Raw genomic sequence first — 17,067 nt, forward strand, 5'->3', positions numbered from 1 at the left:
CCACGCGTCCAGCCGAGCCGCCAGGACCCCGCGCCGCCAGCCCCTGGGACACCGGCGGCGCCTCAGGGGGAGGCGAGGCCCGGCCGCGCCTTCCTCCTCCGCTCCCGCCGCCGGAGCGAGGGGAGGGGGCGCCCCCCCACACACCCCCTTCCCGGCCTCAGAGCTCCGCAGGGCCGCTGAGCTGGCGGCCTCCTCCCCGCCGCCCCGGGACTGGGGACGGCCACCATGGCAACGTATTGTCGTCGTCCCGCGACTCACCGCACTCGGCCGAGTACTGCTCTGCCCACTCCCCCGCCGAGGCGCAGCCCCCCACCGGGCCCTGGCGGCGCAGCTCCTGCTTTAGCAGGGACAAGGCCGGGTACTGCTCGGTGAAAGCCAGCGCGGCGCGGGCCAGGGCCAGCAGGGCCAGTGACCCCCACAGCCCCCTCAGCGCCCCGCAGCCGCCGGCAGGTGCCATCTTCCCAGGACGCATGCGCAAGGCTCCCGCCTCAGCCGGGCACGGCGGGCAGCCCCGCCGCCCCTCCCACGGGACCGGCGGGGAGGAGGGCGCCGCCGCGCTGCCCCCTGGGACATGGAGTCCTGCGTCCGCGTCGCCGGGCCGACAGCGGCGGGAGCACCAAACCACAACTCCCGGAATGCACCGCTGCGCGGGTCCGGCCCGGCTCCGCCCCCCGAAGGCGCAAGCGAAGCGGTGCGAAGCGCTGGCGGGCCATGGCGGCGCTGGGCGTTTACCGCTGCATCGAGTGCAGCGAGGAGGCGGCGGAGCTGTACAGGGACTACCGGCGCGGGGTGCTCCGTATCTCCATCTGCGTGAGTCGGGGCGGCTAGAGGGGTGCGGGTGTTAGGGGAGCTCCCCCGGCGCTCGGCCCTGGCCCGCGGGGCGCCGTTCCTCGCGGCTCTGCGGCCCGGCCATTTTCCGTGGGCCGGGGCGCGGGGTTGCCGCCTGCCGCGCTCCCCGCCCCTTCCCCTGGCTCCCCGCGGGCAGCTTTACTCGCCGAAAGGCGGAGCTGAGCGCGGCTGGGGAACCGCTAGATGGAAATGCCAGGTTTTGGCTGGTGATGGTTCCCGGTGCGTGTGAGGGCTTCTGTGTCACCCAGCCACAGAGGTTGTACTTTCCAAACTGGTACCAGGATGTTCCAGGCTGTTTACTGCTCTCCTTTCCCACTCTGTCTCTCGCAGAGTTCATCTTTTTCCTCATGCTGTTTTCATGTCAACTTTAATTTAGTAGCTCCTGCTTTTTCTGAGATATTTCATACCTGCAGCAAAAAACAAAAGAAAGCTTTTTAAGCCGTGTTTTCAACTATTTCTAAATTACCTTTTTCAATTTTTGATAAGGTTTATGTGGACTTGTCTTCAGTGCTGAGTTTTGACTTTTTTTTTTTTTTTGTAGTGTGTAAAAAATTGGATCACTTAGCATCCTATATGTCACTATGGGAAGAGAAAATTTGGAATGCAAGGATCTGCAAATACGTCTTGACTAAGCCTTTGTTTTTGTCTGTGATTGTGTTTCACAACATCCTATCTGCTCCTTATAAAATTGGGAAACCTTGTGCTTGAACCAGTTGCTGAATACTTTGTATTTTGTAAGGAATTTGATGTATATCATTCAAACTGCATTTGTGGTTGTTTCCCCCAGTTTTGTAGCCCTTGGCATTTTGAGAATGCTGATTGAAGAAGGGTTAATTTACTAACCATGAAGCTCTGAATATAACAGATAACCAAAAAGCTTTGTATGAAACCTGTGATGAATGCCTTTACAACTTTATAGCTTTCAATCATTCAGGCATTTCTTAGATCAAATATAGAAATCGTAGACAGCCAGATCATAGAAGTCTGTGACCAGTTTGTATTTGGGGAAATAGTGGTTAGCTCAAGCTGAAAGACGTACATGTTAGATCTCAGCTTCTGTTATCAACAAGATACCAACAAATTACTGATGATAGTAGAAAGAGCTGATTCACATCCTTCTATTTTCTCAGCCCAGCAGTCAGTTAAAATGGCTTGTTGCTATAGAACATAACCCAGCTGAAAATGTACACAAAAATCTCTGCAGGCATTTCAAAAACCAGGGAGATCAGCAATTTTCTTGGGTAAAAGACAAATGTCACCACAGCCAGCAACTAAGCACCGCACAGCTACTCACTCACTCTTCCCCGCTCCCAGTGGGATGGAGAGGAGAATTGGGGAAAAAAAAAAGGTAAAATTCACAGGTTGAGATAAGGCCAGTGTAATAACTAAGCTAAAATTAAAATATTAAATATAATAACAATAATGATAAAATATTCTAGTAATAGTAATTGTAATGAAAAGGAGTATAACCAAAAGAGAGCAATAAAACCCAAGGCAGGAAGGCAGGACAAGTGATGCACAGTGCAATTGCTCACCACCTGCTGACCAATGTCCGAGCACCAATCCACCCCTTCCCAGCCAACTCCCACCAGTTTATACCCTGAGTATGATGTTCTGTGGCATGGAATATCCCTTCGGCCAGCTCAGGTCAGCTGTCCTGGCCATGTTCCCTCCCATCTTCTTATGCTCCTGCCTGCACAGAGGATGGGAGAGCATGGGACACTGAAACATCCTTAGTATAAAGTGCTACTTGGCAACAACTAAAACATCACTGTGTTATCAACATTATTCTTACACTGAATCCAAAAGACAGCACTGTACCAGCTACTAGGAAGAAAATTATCTCTGTCCAAGCTGAAACCAGGACAACAAACAAGGTAAGCGATTGATTTCTGATGGCTTTAGACATGCACACTGCAAGGAAAATTTGACTGTTACTTGCTTTTTCATGTTAGTATAGTGTGTCATGTTTAGTAGCGGATATGAACTACATCAAATCATTGGTAGTCAAATCACGTAGTCAAAATTCGTCATTGGTACATGATAAAAATGTAAATGGTTTTCTTTGGAGCTCTTTCGTGTGGAGCTTCAAACTCATCTTTGAAACTAAGGACAAGCTCGATACGAAAGAACAAGTATAAAGCTTATGGCTGCAGCCATGTCACGTAAGATTTAGCACATCTTGTAAACTCAGGTCATCATTTACAGTTATTAATTTGGCTATGGTAATCTCAAAGGCAAAGTGAGAGCCAGCAGATGGCACTCGTTCCTCTTATCACTTAACCATTTGAGAACTGAAGATCCTGGTCTTCGGGAGCTGTGGCATCCCATGTAGAATAAAAGTCTTGAGTCCCGGTTGCTGTGTTAGTCACAAACACCAAACTGTTACAAAAAGAGCAAAGAAAAGAGTAAAAGAAAGAGCAAAGAATCACATGTTGCTAGCAAATTGGAATTCTGTCCACCTTTCTTCACACAGCTTCAGATTGGTACCATTTTTCACTTGCTCCTACCAGCCTGTTTGCTCTGTGTTGTGGGTTATCATGGTGTCACATCCCGCTCAGACAAGGGACACAAGTGACTTAGATTCATAAATCCCCAGGAGAGTGGACAAAGGTGAGACGAGTCTTAAAGCCCATGCACAGACATTTATTAATTTCCCCCAATGTATTAACTGGATACATGATAATTGTCTAAGTATATGATGAATTATGGCAAGTGATATAGTATACCTTGCGTTACTTTTGTATTAGTTTTGGCACTGCACTAACCCTCTGCAGGTAGCCTACTCCATGCAGGTAACGCTGTGCTCTGGCCAGAGACCTGAAAAGTTGGTCAGCATCACGCTACTGACAACAAAAAGTAGTCAAGTACAGAACATCATTTGATACCCTTCACGAACTTTGACGAGCAGTGTTATAGTGAGTTTGTCAGTGTTGTGAATCATCTTCCCCTGAAAATAATGATAGCTTAGAAGTCTTCTCCACTTCAAAAAATACAAAGATCAAACTTACCAGTGTGAAACCTCATTTACAGACTTGCCCCAATCTTCGTTTAATGTTATCATTGATAAATTAATAAATTTGCATCTAAAAGGTGTTTGCCATTCTCAGGATGTTCCTGTCATTCAACACCTTTTGGACTATCATCTTGAGGTTGAAGAAGCTAAGTTCTCCCAACAGCAACTTCTGTCTAGTCCTACATTTATTTTTAGGATGTGTTTAACCTGATCTGGGCTTGATTTTCATATGGAAGATTTAAATTTGAATGCCTAAGCAAAGTACCATTATTTTATATTCTGTTACTAATCTGTTGAAGAGAAGAATGGATTTCTTCCTGAGGCAAATACTAGAAGCTTCCATTAGGAAGCATCTGTTTCCAGCCCACAATACTAGAATACAATTTTGGAAATTCAGCATAATATTCATCGTACTGCTTTAGTTTAGTTCCTGCAGCATTTGTTATTGCTCTTAAGATAATTCAAATTTTATTGAGCTCCATATTGTAATTTTAATACAGGCAAACATTAAAGACCTCACAAACATTACTATCCACTCTGGAAATAAATTTGCAGCAGATACTGAAGAAACTAAAGAAACTAACCTAAAAATTAAAGAAACTAAACTAAAGAAACATGGAAGTCCATACAGGACTGTGAAACTTGGGATGGAAGGGGCATGCCTTTTGTTAAGGGCTCTGCATGGTGGCTAACTGTCACAAATTCTTCAAGTTCTGTAACTTTTTTTTAATCTGTCTTGTTTAATCAAGGCCAGTTTTGGCAAAAGCCTAGCCCAAACCTTTGGTGTTGTACGTTTCTTCTTGCTCAAGATTTGCATTTGGTGAATGAACCTTTTTTTCATCCTGCATATATTTTGCTGTGGAAGTTACATGACTAGAGGCAGGTGGACTATTGCTCCTTAAAAATAACTTAATGGTACTTAAAAATTGATAATAAAATTCTGAGAAAGCTCACCTCCTCAGGAAGACCTGTTCAATATACCTTCTTTTCAGATAACTGGGGTGTAGCGGGGTGTGTGTATGGGGTGTGCAGGGGGGTTAGGATTGCCTCCAGTGAAGGTGGCTCGTGGTGGTCGCATTGCAACTCACCATCTGGTTCCGCTCCTCTGCTGTGAAGGTTCTGATGTTTTCCCTGTTCCGAACCAGAAGTGATGGTTGGAAGTAAGCCTACGTGGTTCTCATAGAGGAGATTTTTGTTAATTATTTTGAGATTCTTAAAACTTAAGTGATCTGTAAATAATACAGCAAATCTTCCCTGAATATATTACGAACCAACCAGTAACAACAGTAACAAAAAATACTATTCAGGTAACACTGCCACTATTACATTCCTGCTATAGGGGGAAAAAACCTCACATTCGGCTAACCTGGAATAAATTTTGCAGTCATGGTGCAATGAATGTAAAAGGAAATTAGCGAATTTGACTTGTTCAAAAACAGAATGAAAAACATGCAAATGTTTTAAATTGTTTTTAAATCACATATATGTTGTTGTGTTTAAAAATAAAGTTTAAAAAATGTTAATCGTTCCAGACCCTAACAAAGGGAAAGAAATTATTCATTGCAATATGTAGAGCTCAGTCAGGATCCCCCTTGAGTTTTGTAATAAGAAAGCCAAATTGCCTGAGCACTGCACACTTCATTTAGCTTTTCTGCAATTAAAAAATAATTGAAAAGCTCTTTTATTGCAGAAAGGCAGAGAGCCTGTAAATGCTTTGAATGGACAGTATTTATGTGGTAAGGTAAAGAATCTGTTGAGTACAAAGTTCATCCTGGAAAATAAAGTATGTTATTTATCTTATTTACATAACTCAATCTACAGACCAACTCACTACTGGAAAACATGTCATGTAGGAAAAAATACAAAAAAGTATTTTTAATTGAAATTTTCTGAAATGGAATGCATCTGAAACTGGGCTCTTTAGTTTTTTCAGCTTAGTATGACACTTAGCCGCATCCCTAATAAAGAACTCATTACTGAAAGCAGCACAGCAAATTACATTTTATTGTTTAAGGGTACAACTGGGATTAAAGGCAATCCCACAAAATGATAGGTCCATGTTAGTTTGCCCTATGAACCTACGTAAATGGACCTTTGTTCATGTTGAAGTTACATAAATGTTAAAATTTGCTCTATATGTAGTCCAGCAAAAAAATGTACCTTAACTTTGCCAGACTCCAAACCCTGGAGAAAGGAATACTAAAATGAGATTGTTTCACTGGTGTTTCTAAATGTCCAGAGATTTTCAAAATTATTCCTGGTGTGGTTTTCATGGTATTTTTAGTTCAGGATGAAGCTTGGTTCTTCACTGTGTATTTTTATTTTCTGTTATGTCCTATGGCTGCTTCTTCAAGTACATTTTTCCTTTCCACCACCCCCATCCCAAAATAGTTTTACTTAAAAATGTTGGAGAGAGCACTCTAAAGAAGTCATGTTCATGTGCTTTAAGAACTTTGCTGTTCAGTGACAGTAGTTATTTCCTGAAATAATTGTACACTATATTGTATTTGGCACATGCTTGTGAACTGTGTTTGCAGTTGAGTACCTTTGATGAACAAAGCAGAGGTATGTCTTTTGAGTAGTGTTTCATAAAAGGCTGATAAACATGCAGTCAGAATTAACATTTCAGTACTTATTTTGTCTTATTAAATACAATTGAGATGTTAAAACATATGTTACTTTGCTTAACTGTTGTGGATTGCTTTGATCAGAAAGAATCTGATAAGCTACACTGAAGAATATGGTTGTACTAGCTTTTGAAGATTTCTTTTTTTCTTAAACCTGCCTTTGCTCATTTTTTTAAAAAAATATTTTTTTACGATAACTAAGCAAATTTCTAAGTTATTAAAATGGAAGCTTTTTTTTTTTTTTGAAACAACAGACAAGCATAGTCAAGTATTCCTAAATATGTTTAGTCAAACAATTCCTAAACTAATATCCATTTAAATTAATTAGAATATTGGAATACATTCAACACCCTTTTTTAAGGGAACACAGTATCTGTTGGGATCCTGGGTATCAGTATCAAACATTCATAATTTTCCTTAAATTTACCAATTTAGAAGAAGATGTATAAATAGAAATTATGGTGTCAAGAATGACCTTCCTCTTCTACAACATAATCTGAAAGCACCTTTTAATCAATGTAATGTCTATTTTTTCAAGAAAAAAACGCCAGTTATTTCCTGGTTTTGATGCCAATTACATATTTAAGGAAGAAATTAAAAACTGGTTAAAAACAGAGAAATCCAATTACTTCTTTCTGTTATTATAGAACTGTTGATGATAACCAGGGTATTTCTTCAATAAAGTCCAGAGAAGATTAAAAAAGTTCGGTTTTGTTAAAGATGTGGCTTCTTCAGTCATGCTGAACAGGCCATTGGCTACAGCTGTGCAAAACTGCAATTGGGAATAAGACCTGAGCACCAGGACTGCAGTTTACTCTAAATTGCCTGGCTAGAACTTTAGAAGTAAGCATGCAAGCAGTTCTCCATGGCTGAGCTGCTCATGCTGATCTTCTCTGAAAGCGTGAGTGATTATCGATGTCTATAAAGTTATATCAGTTTAACTATATAGCTTTATCTAGTTAAACTTATGTGTACATAAACTGCATTAACCCTTGCTTGCATCGATTCTGCTGAAGTCAGGCTCTAGTCACAAGTTTCCTTCCTTGGGCATTTAAGGTGCATGTTAGATGTTTTATTAGTACATCTAGAAAACATAACAAGCCATGTATGGAGAAAATCTCATCCTAGAGCATCTATTAATTCTGTAACATTCTCATGGTATAGCAAGTGTCATCTTCATTTTGTCCAATTAGTCTATGTCAGTACACACCTGAGTCTTTTGCAGTAAGGTGGTTTGTAGGTCTCTCAAGTCCCTGAATGCCCTCACGCTGGTTAGGTCACTGGCTGGGTAAGCATGGAGAACTTTTCCTTCACACAGTTGAGACTCAAATAGAAATAAAGTAGATTAAGAATAGGGCTCTCTTCTAACTCTAGAAGACAGGCAGACACAAATGTCTGTGTGTAGAAGGTCCTTGAAAATGGCAGTTCTTTCATGGTACGGCAGATTTTCTTTTCCTGTTGAAGTAACACAAGAGAAATAGGATTCTTAAGTGTTAGGTGGTGGTATGCTGAAATATGGAATTAAGCGTCATTCTCACAACTGCAGAAGATTTGGTTGTGGCTGCCAGAATCTGTGGAGCAGAAGACCCATTCTTATTGGTAACACCACTATTTGTGTATTCAGTTGTAGCAGTCTCCTTACAAATCTGCAGTAGAGTTTCTGTATTGTTGATTTTGCCTGGAGGGTTGGTCTGATGTATTTTGATTGTCTAAAATTCATGTCAGCTGTCAATGAAAATTTTTTGGTATCTCTTAACTGCAAGTTTTTTGATCAGTGTCTGGCTGGGACCCAGCACTTGAAAAGATCATTCTTTACTCTCCTCAGAACATTTTTTTAGTCTGGTCAGAAAATGTTCTGTTGTATGAAAATTTGAGATACATCCTTCATCTAACCTTTATGACACCCATTGTGTTCAAGAATAATCTCCTTTTGTATGCACTTGTCCAGTGCTTGTGTGAATAAGCCTGGAAAAAAAATTGGTGTTTTCCTGTGCTACATCAACCCAAAGATTTGACATATGTAAGCTACCAGCTATAAGAATATCTGTTCATGATTTCCCTGTAGAAAGAAATGAAGCAAGACACTGCCTTTAATTACAGTTTCTGTTTCTCTTTAACTTTATTAAATCCTGTAGCTGTGGTCTTCTGTTAATGATGTCCTTTCTTCTATCTCACTCACTTTAATTTTAGACCTATCAAACTGTTGGTTAATGAGTCAGTTTTTGAGTTCATTACCTCTAACTTGTGTACTGTCATACACAGTATTTTCTAATCCAAATGAGTGTGTTTTTTACCTTGACCTGGACCAAGAAACTGATCAGTGGTGGCACCATTCCCTAAATACTCTATTCAACTTATGCATTTGTGTGTATGTTTTTCTTGATATGGATGTTGGACTTTTGAGTCAATTTGCTAGTGAAATTTTGCATTCTCAAATTCTCCAATAATAATTCTGGTAAACAGCAAGGCAAAGTTAACTTTGGACACAAGGAATCCCTATAAAATTGAAAAACCCCTGTTGTTCTTTCTTGGGAGTTTGTCTGTAGGTGTTGTGTGATGCTGCATTTTTGACTGTTAAAGCATTTCAGAAAGCTGTGTGCATAGATTTCTCCTCTGGCAGTGTACAGCCATGCGCTCATTAAAATGGAGATGGAGATGGTTTCTGTGAGTGTCATCCTCGAAGCGTGGCAGCTGATGCAAAGGCCCAGGGGAGCGGCGTTAGCCAAGGGCAGGTTGGAGGCAGCAAGGAGTTGGACTGGAGGGTAGACAGCAGGAGGAACCTGAGCTTCTGCAAGTGTGATTGTTGGAGCTGGAGTCCTTGCTGTGATCAGCTGCTGCTGTTCCTCAGCCCTCTGCTAGAAGTCTTCCCCTTCAGGTCTGCTAGATGAGCCTTTTGTAAGACTGTTATTTAACCATCCTGTTCACGGTTAGTTTCACAGCCTCTTGTTAGCCCTTCTAATTTAACTCAAGTCAAGGAGTGATCACCCATGCAGGTAAGTCGATAAATCTGAAGCGTGTTGATGACAAGCAGTTCCCAGTGGTCTGGGTGAAATAACCTGTATTAGGCACAGTGAGAACCAGCAAATGTATTGGAGAAGGAATGGTCTAGTCTCTTACCACTGTTCAGTAGCAACTTCTTATTCTTCGGCTGCATCTGTGTGTGAAAGCTACATTATTAGTATTCTAAATATATTGGTGTTTGTTTGATAATGGAGAATCAGTTGAAGCATCTGGACAATTTAACAGTATGGGAGAACATTGCAACAGCAAAAGAACATTTGCTGTCTTCTTGAAAGGAAGAAAAAGGTAGGATAGGAGGATAAAGCATCTCTGAAAAGAAGGAAGTCATAGAATAAATTAATTTTCTTTCAAAAAAATACCAAATAAATCTCCAAAATACCCAGTAGACGATCCATGATCAGTTAATCTTTAACAAGATCCTGGTGCACTTCTTGATTCTTGGGAAGGTAGTTTGTATATTTGCATCTGTAGGGCACAAAATTGTAACTAAGTATGTCCTTACATAGTTTATCTGTGTTAATCTTGAAGCCTGTAAAAATTGATAATGTATGTTTTATAAGGGAAGTCAGTGTGTCAACTGTAGTGTCAAAGGAGGGAAAGCAATTTTTCTGGATGGATTAAAAGCCTATTGAAGATGAAGATTACATTAATGAAAGACTAATAAAAATTGAATAGCTAGTTTGGATTTAGGCAGTTCTGCTAAGACTGGGAGAACGTTTCATAAACTCTTGCTTTCATTTTTTTTTTTTGTCTTAATTCTTGTTATTTTGTAACTTTCAGAAATCCTGCCAGAAACCTGTGGACAAATACATTGAGTATGATCCTGTTATCATCTTGATTAATGCTATTTTATGTAAAGCACAAGCATACAGGCACATTCTTTTCAATACAAAGATAAATGTAAGTTGCTATGCCCCTACTCTGTGACTTTTTTTGGTTAAAGTTCTATTTAGATTCAGTAAGTTGATTGTAATATTTGTAAAATTTTAGAGCCTGTTCTCCTGCTCCTCCACAGGTTCCAGCAAGCTGAACCAGTCATAGCATGAATAGAACACATGAAATCTCAAACTCCAGCTGTTACTAGGAAAGTTCCTGTCTCCACATTAGTGATGCCCCAATACCAGCAAATACAGCAGTCAGTCATCTTACATGTTAAAGAGAAGAGAAAGAACTGTATGGAATTGTTCATGCAGTTTTCTGTACCCTCTAATTTGCCTATCAATTGATTTTAAAAGGATGATGTGCTAAACTATATTGGAAGAGAAAGTTCTAATTTCAAATTAATTTTCAAATTAAATTTGTTGTAAACAATTCTTTCTACAATGAGCTGTAGTAATATATCACATCATATTGACAATACTATGCCAATTTCACATACTGTATTAATTTATTAGTTTCTTCCTGAGTAATTAACCATGGCCTCAAAACTGTAGCAACAGATAGTGCCTTTCACATGAAGCACTGTTAATGCAGTTATGTAGTCAACATAGGTGTGCTGGCCAATCTGGAGTGTAAAGGTATAGCTTTTCTCACAGCATTGCATATTTTTACTTTAAGGATTGATTTCCCCGGAGAGGGAAGCTAATCTAGAGCAAACCATTCAGGCATAAGTGTATGTTGTGTTCATGTAGGATTTTTCATTAATTCAGTGCTTTCAGAGACTGGTAATGATGTTTTCTGTGAGACTACTGGAAGAACTATTCCATCTGTGGAAATTTCATCTATTCAGCTAAACTGAGTTGAATTTTAAACTGGCTTAGCCTGTGCATGTATGTGCAACTGGCACAACTAGTATCTAATGAAAGAAGTAGAATCCATGCACAGAAATTGCGTTGGTTTACTTAAATCTGTATAAAATCACAATTCACCCCACATACACACTGGCGTAGAGACTGCTTAATGTAGAAACAAACTAACTGTGGGCCCTCACGACATCATTTTTGCAGTCACTTCAGAGGATATTTTTAAGTTTTGTTTGATTATATTGCTCTATTTATTTTTGGTACCTCACTCTTATCTGAACTAAGAAATATTTTTGGTATAACTACGCTACCAATTTCTTCTAATGAATATTGTTCCAGGGAAAAAGAGAAACAAGACTATTTAAACCAGTTCACTGAATGGAGTAGTTGCCCATAAACTGAAATTTTTTGATAGGACAATTCTGCTAGCTATGGCAGAATTTTGTTTTTATATTCCTAACTTCAACCGCTTTCCTGATTTTAAAAAGGTATAGAGCAGGCTTTAGAAATCACAGTTATATACCTTCTTCTGTATGGAACTGTTCATGCAGCTTGCTATACACTCCAATTTGTCTCTTGTTAACTGATGTTAAAAGGATGATGTGCTAAACTAGTGGCTCAACAGAAATAATTTTCTTATGTTTCTAAACAAAACTAATAAACCTACAGAGATTGTTTGTGTAGAGATTTTGAAATATATTTTAAATGCTAATTTCATACTAAAGCTTTTATTATTCTTTCATTTACCAGATTCATGGGAAGCTCTGCATATTTTGTTTGCTCTGTGAAGCTTATCTCAGGTGGTTGCAGCTACAGGATTCAAGCCAAAATACAGATCCTGATGACTTAATCAGATATGCCAAGGAATGGGATTTTTACCGAATGTTTGGTATAGCTTCTTTAGGTAAGATTGATGAGCCTTAAACAACTTAATAACTCTTTCAACAAGACCGTATTGCAAAAAATAGTATAGGATGGATGTCATGTCCAACCCAGTATGGTTAAACAATTATACATGTACTCTCTAATTTGCCTTCATTTAATGCAAATGCATATTTTGATCCTGATTACAATTCAGACTGATATGATCAGCATTAGTTATCGAAACACTGAAAAGTGGCAATATTCAGAAATCTTCACCTGAATCCATTTACATAATCTGAAGATCAGTGTAGAGCTCAGACTTATTCCATATTTCATGTTGACTTCAAGCTTTATTATTCATTAAAGTGATACAACATTAAGGATGATCCTTACAAGAGTAACAATAATTGGGGAAAAGGTGTATCTGCTTTTCTTTGTTCTTTTTATTGAATACACAAAAATACAGAGCAGTGTCATCACTGGTAAAGAGTAAATATTTCTGTGCTCTAAGACTACATTTGAAGGCAGGGGATGGTTTGGGGTTTTTTTTTTTTTTGGTTAATACTTTTATTCTCATACCTTTTCTGGTGATAGTGTTTAAATCAAGCCTGGAGACTAACACTAGTATTTTCCTTAGACATTCAGCATTTAATTTCTGAATTGTCTAATGTTGCTCTAAGTAGGTTTTTATAACATGTCAGTAAACAGGTTGGTACTCAGTTTTCAGTAGTAATTCACCTGTTACAGTTGTTGGGACAGTTGCTTTGACATCTGCATTAAGTCCAGTGTTACACAGGAACACAATGTCAAAAAAAGTCTTAATAGCTCAATGATATTTTCACCTTAGTGTTCTTTCTCATGCTGGATGGAAAGGGTTCATTGCTGGTGACCTTTTTAAAGAAGACAAGTATTGATTTTGTTCTACAGGCTAAGAGACAGTTGAAAAAACCTCTCCTTTTGTTAAAAACGATCAGTAAAGAGGTTCTTTTGCTAAACTTCCTGTGCTGTATGATGTCAGAAATTACAAGTATGGCAATCCTACAGATAGAATTCTGTAAGAATTATTCTGAATGTCATGATACTGAATTAGTTTAAGTAATAGTAACATTTGCCTACTAAAATGAACACAGAAGGTAGAAGTCATGTTCATATTTGTGTATGTCTTTTAAATGGTAGTGGTTCAGTTGCATTTGGAACATGTCATTTCACTGAGATTCATCCAAGAAAGGACTTGATTTTGGTGCTTCCTTCTCTCTCTCCAACTCCTCTTATTTCCTCTTAGAACAAACTTCATTTTTGGTTGGCATTTTTACTATGTTATGGTGGATGAGACCGGAGATGCTGAAAACAAAGTCTGACTTCATTTTACTTCTCAAAGCACTGCTGTTGTCCAGTTATGGAAAGCTTTTGCTAATTCCAGCTGTTATTTGGGAACATGACTACACGCCTTTGTGCCTTGCATTTATAAAAGTGTTTGTCTTGATATCAAACTCTCAGGCAATTAGAGGTACGTTTTTGCTTATTTGTTACTACGTTATTTATATAGGATGTGTGTGAGAGAATGCAGCTGTTATAGAAGTCATTATTACTATTGTTATATATTTTACTCAGTATCAGATGTGTGACTGAAATAGCTCTAGCTTAAAACTGTGTTATTTAGACTTTAATAGAAAGTGAATGAAACAAAACACTTTATTAAAATAAGAAAAAGCACCTCTTATTTCACCATCATCTCTTTGTATATGCTATATTATATCCATCAGATCCATCAGTTAGATTTTGAGACAACTCATCATGGATCACTGAAACAGAATTCTTTGTCTGGAAAATTAAAATTTCATGTTAACTTTATACATGGCTTTGGAATGCAGACTTTTAACAGATTTGTGTGATTTATTATACATACAAATTAATATGAATTCTCAAATGGTTTCTATGATCTTTTTAAAGGGTAAGTGATGAATGAATTCTGTTTTCTTTTGCAGTTACATTGAACTTGAACCGAATGCTCCCTTGGTTGGCCATCTTCTTTGGATTGATTTTGGAAAATGGTGTGGTCTGCTTGTTCCAGAAAATGGGACTAGACGTTTGAAACAAGAGCCCAGATCTGAAGAAGTACCAACAACATGATGATAATTTTCTAAGAATGACCTCTGCCAGAAGGTTCCAAAGACACTCTTTTCATAGTGATAAAGAAGGTGATAGATAACAAAAACTTGCATTAGTGGTGGGTAAGTGTAGAGAATTTTAGGATGAATTAAAATGAGAAACTTCAGAAGTTTGGGTATTTAATGTGGTAAGCCATAAAACTTCAGCTTTAACTTGTTTATTTTCCCATTTAAAAATATGAATGTGTCACTATCCTAATAGCTGTATAAATCTGGCTGCATCGCTATGGCTGTAACAAAAAAGGTACGCTAAGAAAATTCAGCACTGCTACCAGTCACTGCATTTTGGCAGAAGGAGGATAATGGATTGTTCCCTTAAGAGAAAGGAAGAGACTCAGTGGAAAAATGTAAAAGCCAAAATCGGTATTTCTGCAAAAACAGATTTTCAAAGAGAGAAGGGAACATGTGCAAACAGTTTATTAGAGAAAAGGCAAGTATTGCAGAATAAAACTCTAGGGTAATCTCTAGGAACTATAGTTTTAACTGGCTTGAAATTTTATGTGATCTCATAAATGCTGCTGCTTAATTCTGAAAGCTGAAGAGAGTGAAAGGACTCTGATCTCCAGCATACATGGTTGTTTAGGATACTGCTTCTTCTGCATTTAATATTAAGCCGCATCCCCCACACCCTGCCCTCATCTGGCAGCAGTGGAAGCAAAAATTGAAGTATGAGGCTGTCAGCAATCGAGTAGTAGTTGTTTAAAAAAAAAAAACAAAAACAAAAACAAAAAAAAACCCACCAAAACAAAAAAACACCCACACAAACCAAAACACTACAAAACAAAAAGCCTCATCATGTTTAGACCTAAATTAGTGAATTTATAGAAGTTCTGCACCTTTCTCCCCAGCAGGCAAAGAGAGTTCTAGGTGGCCTACAGAGGAACAGGCAAAATCAGTTTCTGCAACGCAGTAATTAGGACACAAACCTACTTCTGTGCAGACCAGTTTCTATTACGTTCCATCCAATGTTTAATTCTCCTGCTTCAGTTCTGGAAGTCTGTACCGTCTGTAAGTACTACTTCCATTCTTCATTTTCCTCAGATACAGTCTCCTGTATGTGTTTTACAAATGCATCGAATAACCTTTTTGCAACATTTCAAGTTAATTCCAAACAGATTTAGAGTAAGTCTAGGTTATGAGCACAGAAAACATCAGACAAACATGCCGCTGCCCATGCCAAGGTAAGTTAGTCAGAAAAGTAAATGGTTGCTGATTCTGTTTTAATAGGTCAGAGGCTGACACCACTCATGCCATTTCTGTTACACTTCACATTTTTTTGAACATGTAGAGAAGGCAAAAAAAACCCAGATTGCAACCTCTTTAAGTACGTGAGAGTTTAACACTGCAGCTGCTCTAGCAAGCACATAGTTGTGAAGGTGTACGAGGGAGCCACCTTGCTACTGGCGTGAATCAGTGGCCAGACAACTGAGTGTAGGCATGGAGTTGCGCACTGGCTGAGCAGCAGCTTTGGCAACACAGCACCTAAAACATGATTAGATTTGGGGAGAGACACCGCCCCCAAAAGCTTTTTTAAAAACAGTATCTTGCCAAAGGCGCTTTGAGTAGTGCTCATCTTCCTCCCACACCAGCACAACAGAGGCTGCAGGTTGAGAAGGTGCAAAGGGAAAGAGCAGTAGGTGTTTTAGAAAAGCTTTGGGGATACTGCCCTGACCTGCTTTCATTTTCCTCCTTCACCTTCTCCCTTGAGTTTAAGAGGGAATGAAGTCGTGCTGTAGCAGAGGGGATAACAGAAGAACATGTACTACGAAAACGCTGGTGCCTGCTGAGCCAGACCCTGTTTGTTGTTGTAGTTGTCATCTGGCTTTTACCCAGCTTTCTGTTCATCTTGGTGTATGACTTTAGCACTGCAGCTGATAAAGTTTCTCACCATTCTGTGTCCTTCTTCAGGAAATGTATGTTCTACTATCAGTTTTGTTTTTCTAATGATGTAACAACAGTGCTTTGGTTTGTTCCTCTTAGGTTATTTTTTTTTTATTATTAATCATACATGTCATGGTTATACACTAAAGAGTATTTTATTTTTCAGAAATTTCTCCCTTGTCTGCTCTGGCAGTGGTTTTAGTCTAAAGGCTGAGTGAGCACATTTAAGTGTGACTAATGCAGGGGGAAGATTGTGCATTACATGTAATGTAAATATTACCCAGTCAGCAGCAAAACTGTAAATACAATGTACATAAATTTTGTCTGGGGACAGTCTTCTTAAATTAAAGTTTATTTTGAATTTTTAAAAATTGATTTGGGGACATTTTCTGAGTTTTATTCAGAAGACCTAGAATGGACATGAACACGTTCCAAAAGAAGAAATGTGTATCTTTTGTGTCACATATGCCAATAACATATCAGTTATGCACTATGTGATGCTATCAGGAGTCAGCACTGTCCATGCCACTTTGAGGATGTAGAAGAAAATTAAAAGTTAGAGAGCTGTGGAACAAAAGCAGGTACTGTATAGGTTTTCAGTCTTCGGAGCCATCATTATTGTCTAGTAATGTAGTACATTCTGCCTTGTATGGTTTTATGGATACTCATTTACCAGAACTAACATGACAAATACACTAATATTTCATAAATCTAGAGGGAACTTAAGGATGCCTTCTGCGTGTGGGGGCAGGTGTGTGTACATTTTTGATGCCTTTGGAAAAGGGTTCCATATGGTACTTCAGAGAGAACTGAGACTATTTTAAGGTCCAGCCTGTTTAAAGCAGTCACATCTCTCTTGCCTTTGTTCATTTTTGTCTTTTGAACTTCCCCTCTTTCAT

The 17,067-nt window shown here is 39.2% G+C and overlaps 2 protein-coding genes across 6 annotated transcripts in view; one reads left to right on the top strand and one right to left on the bottom strand.

Moving 5' to 3' along the window:
- The window catches only part of TTC13 (tetratricopeptide repeat domain 13), a 42,005-nt gene extending 41,526 nt beyond the window's left edge, over positions 1-479 (bottom strand). For all 5 annotated transcript variants that reach the window (XM_042795689.1, XM_042795686.1, XM_042795687.1 and 2 more), the window contains exon 1: positions 259-479. In XM_042795689.1, coding sequence (XP_042651623.1) covers positions 259-472 — 214 coding nt within the window. In that variant the 5' untranslated portion in view covers positions 473-479. The remainder of the gene's footprint in view (positions 1-258) is intronic.
- On the top strand, positions 471-16,539 carry ARV1 (ARV1 homolog, fatty acid homeostasis modulator). Its single transcript, XM_042796116.1, is given in 6 exon segments — positions 471-668; positions 670-810; positions 10,294-10,413; positions 12,006-12,159; positions 13,402-13,626; positions 14,105-16,539. Coding segments are annotated over 6 exon segments (945 nt in total). The 3' UTR covers positions 14,212-16,539.
- Positions 16,540-17,067: the final 528 nt, after the last annotated feature.

This window comes from Tyto alba, unplaced genomic scaffold (assembly GCF_018691265.1).
Source record: "Tyto alba isolate M040663 unplaced genomic scaffold, T.alba_DEE_v4.0 Super-Scaffold_22, whole genome shotgun sequence".
NCBI lineage: Eukaryota > Metazoa > Chordata > Aves > Strigiformes > Tytonidae > Tyto > Tyto alba.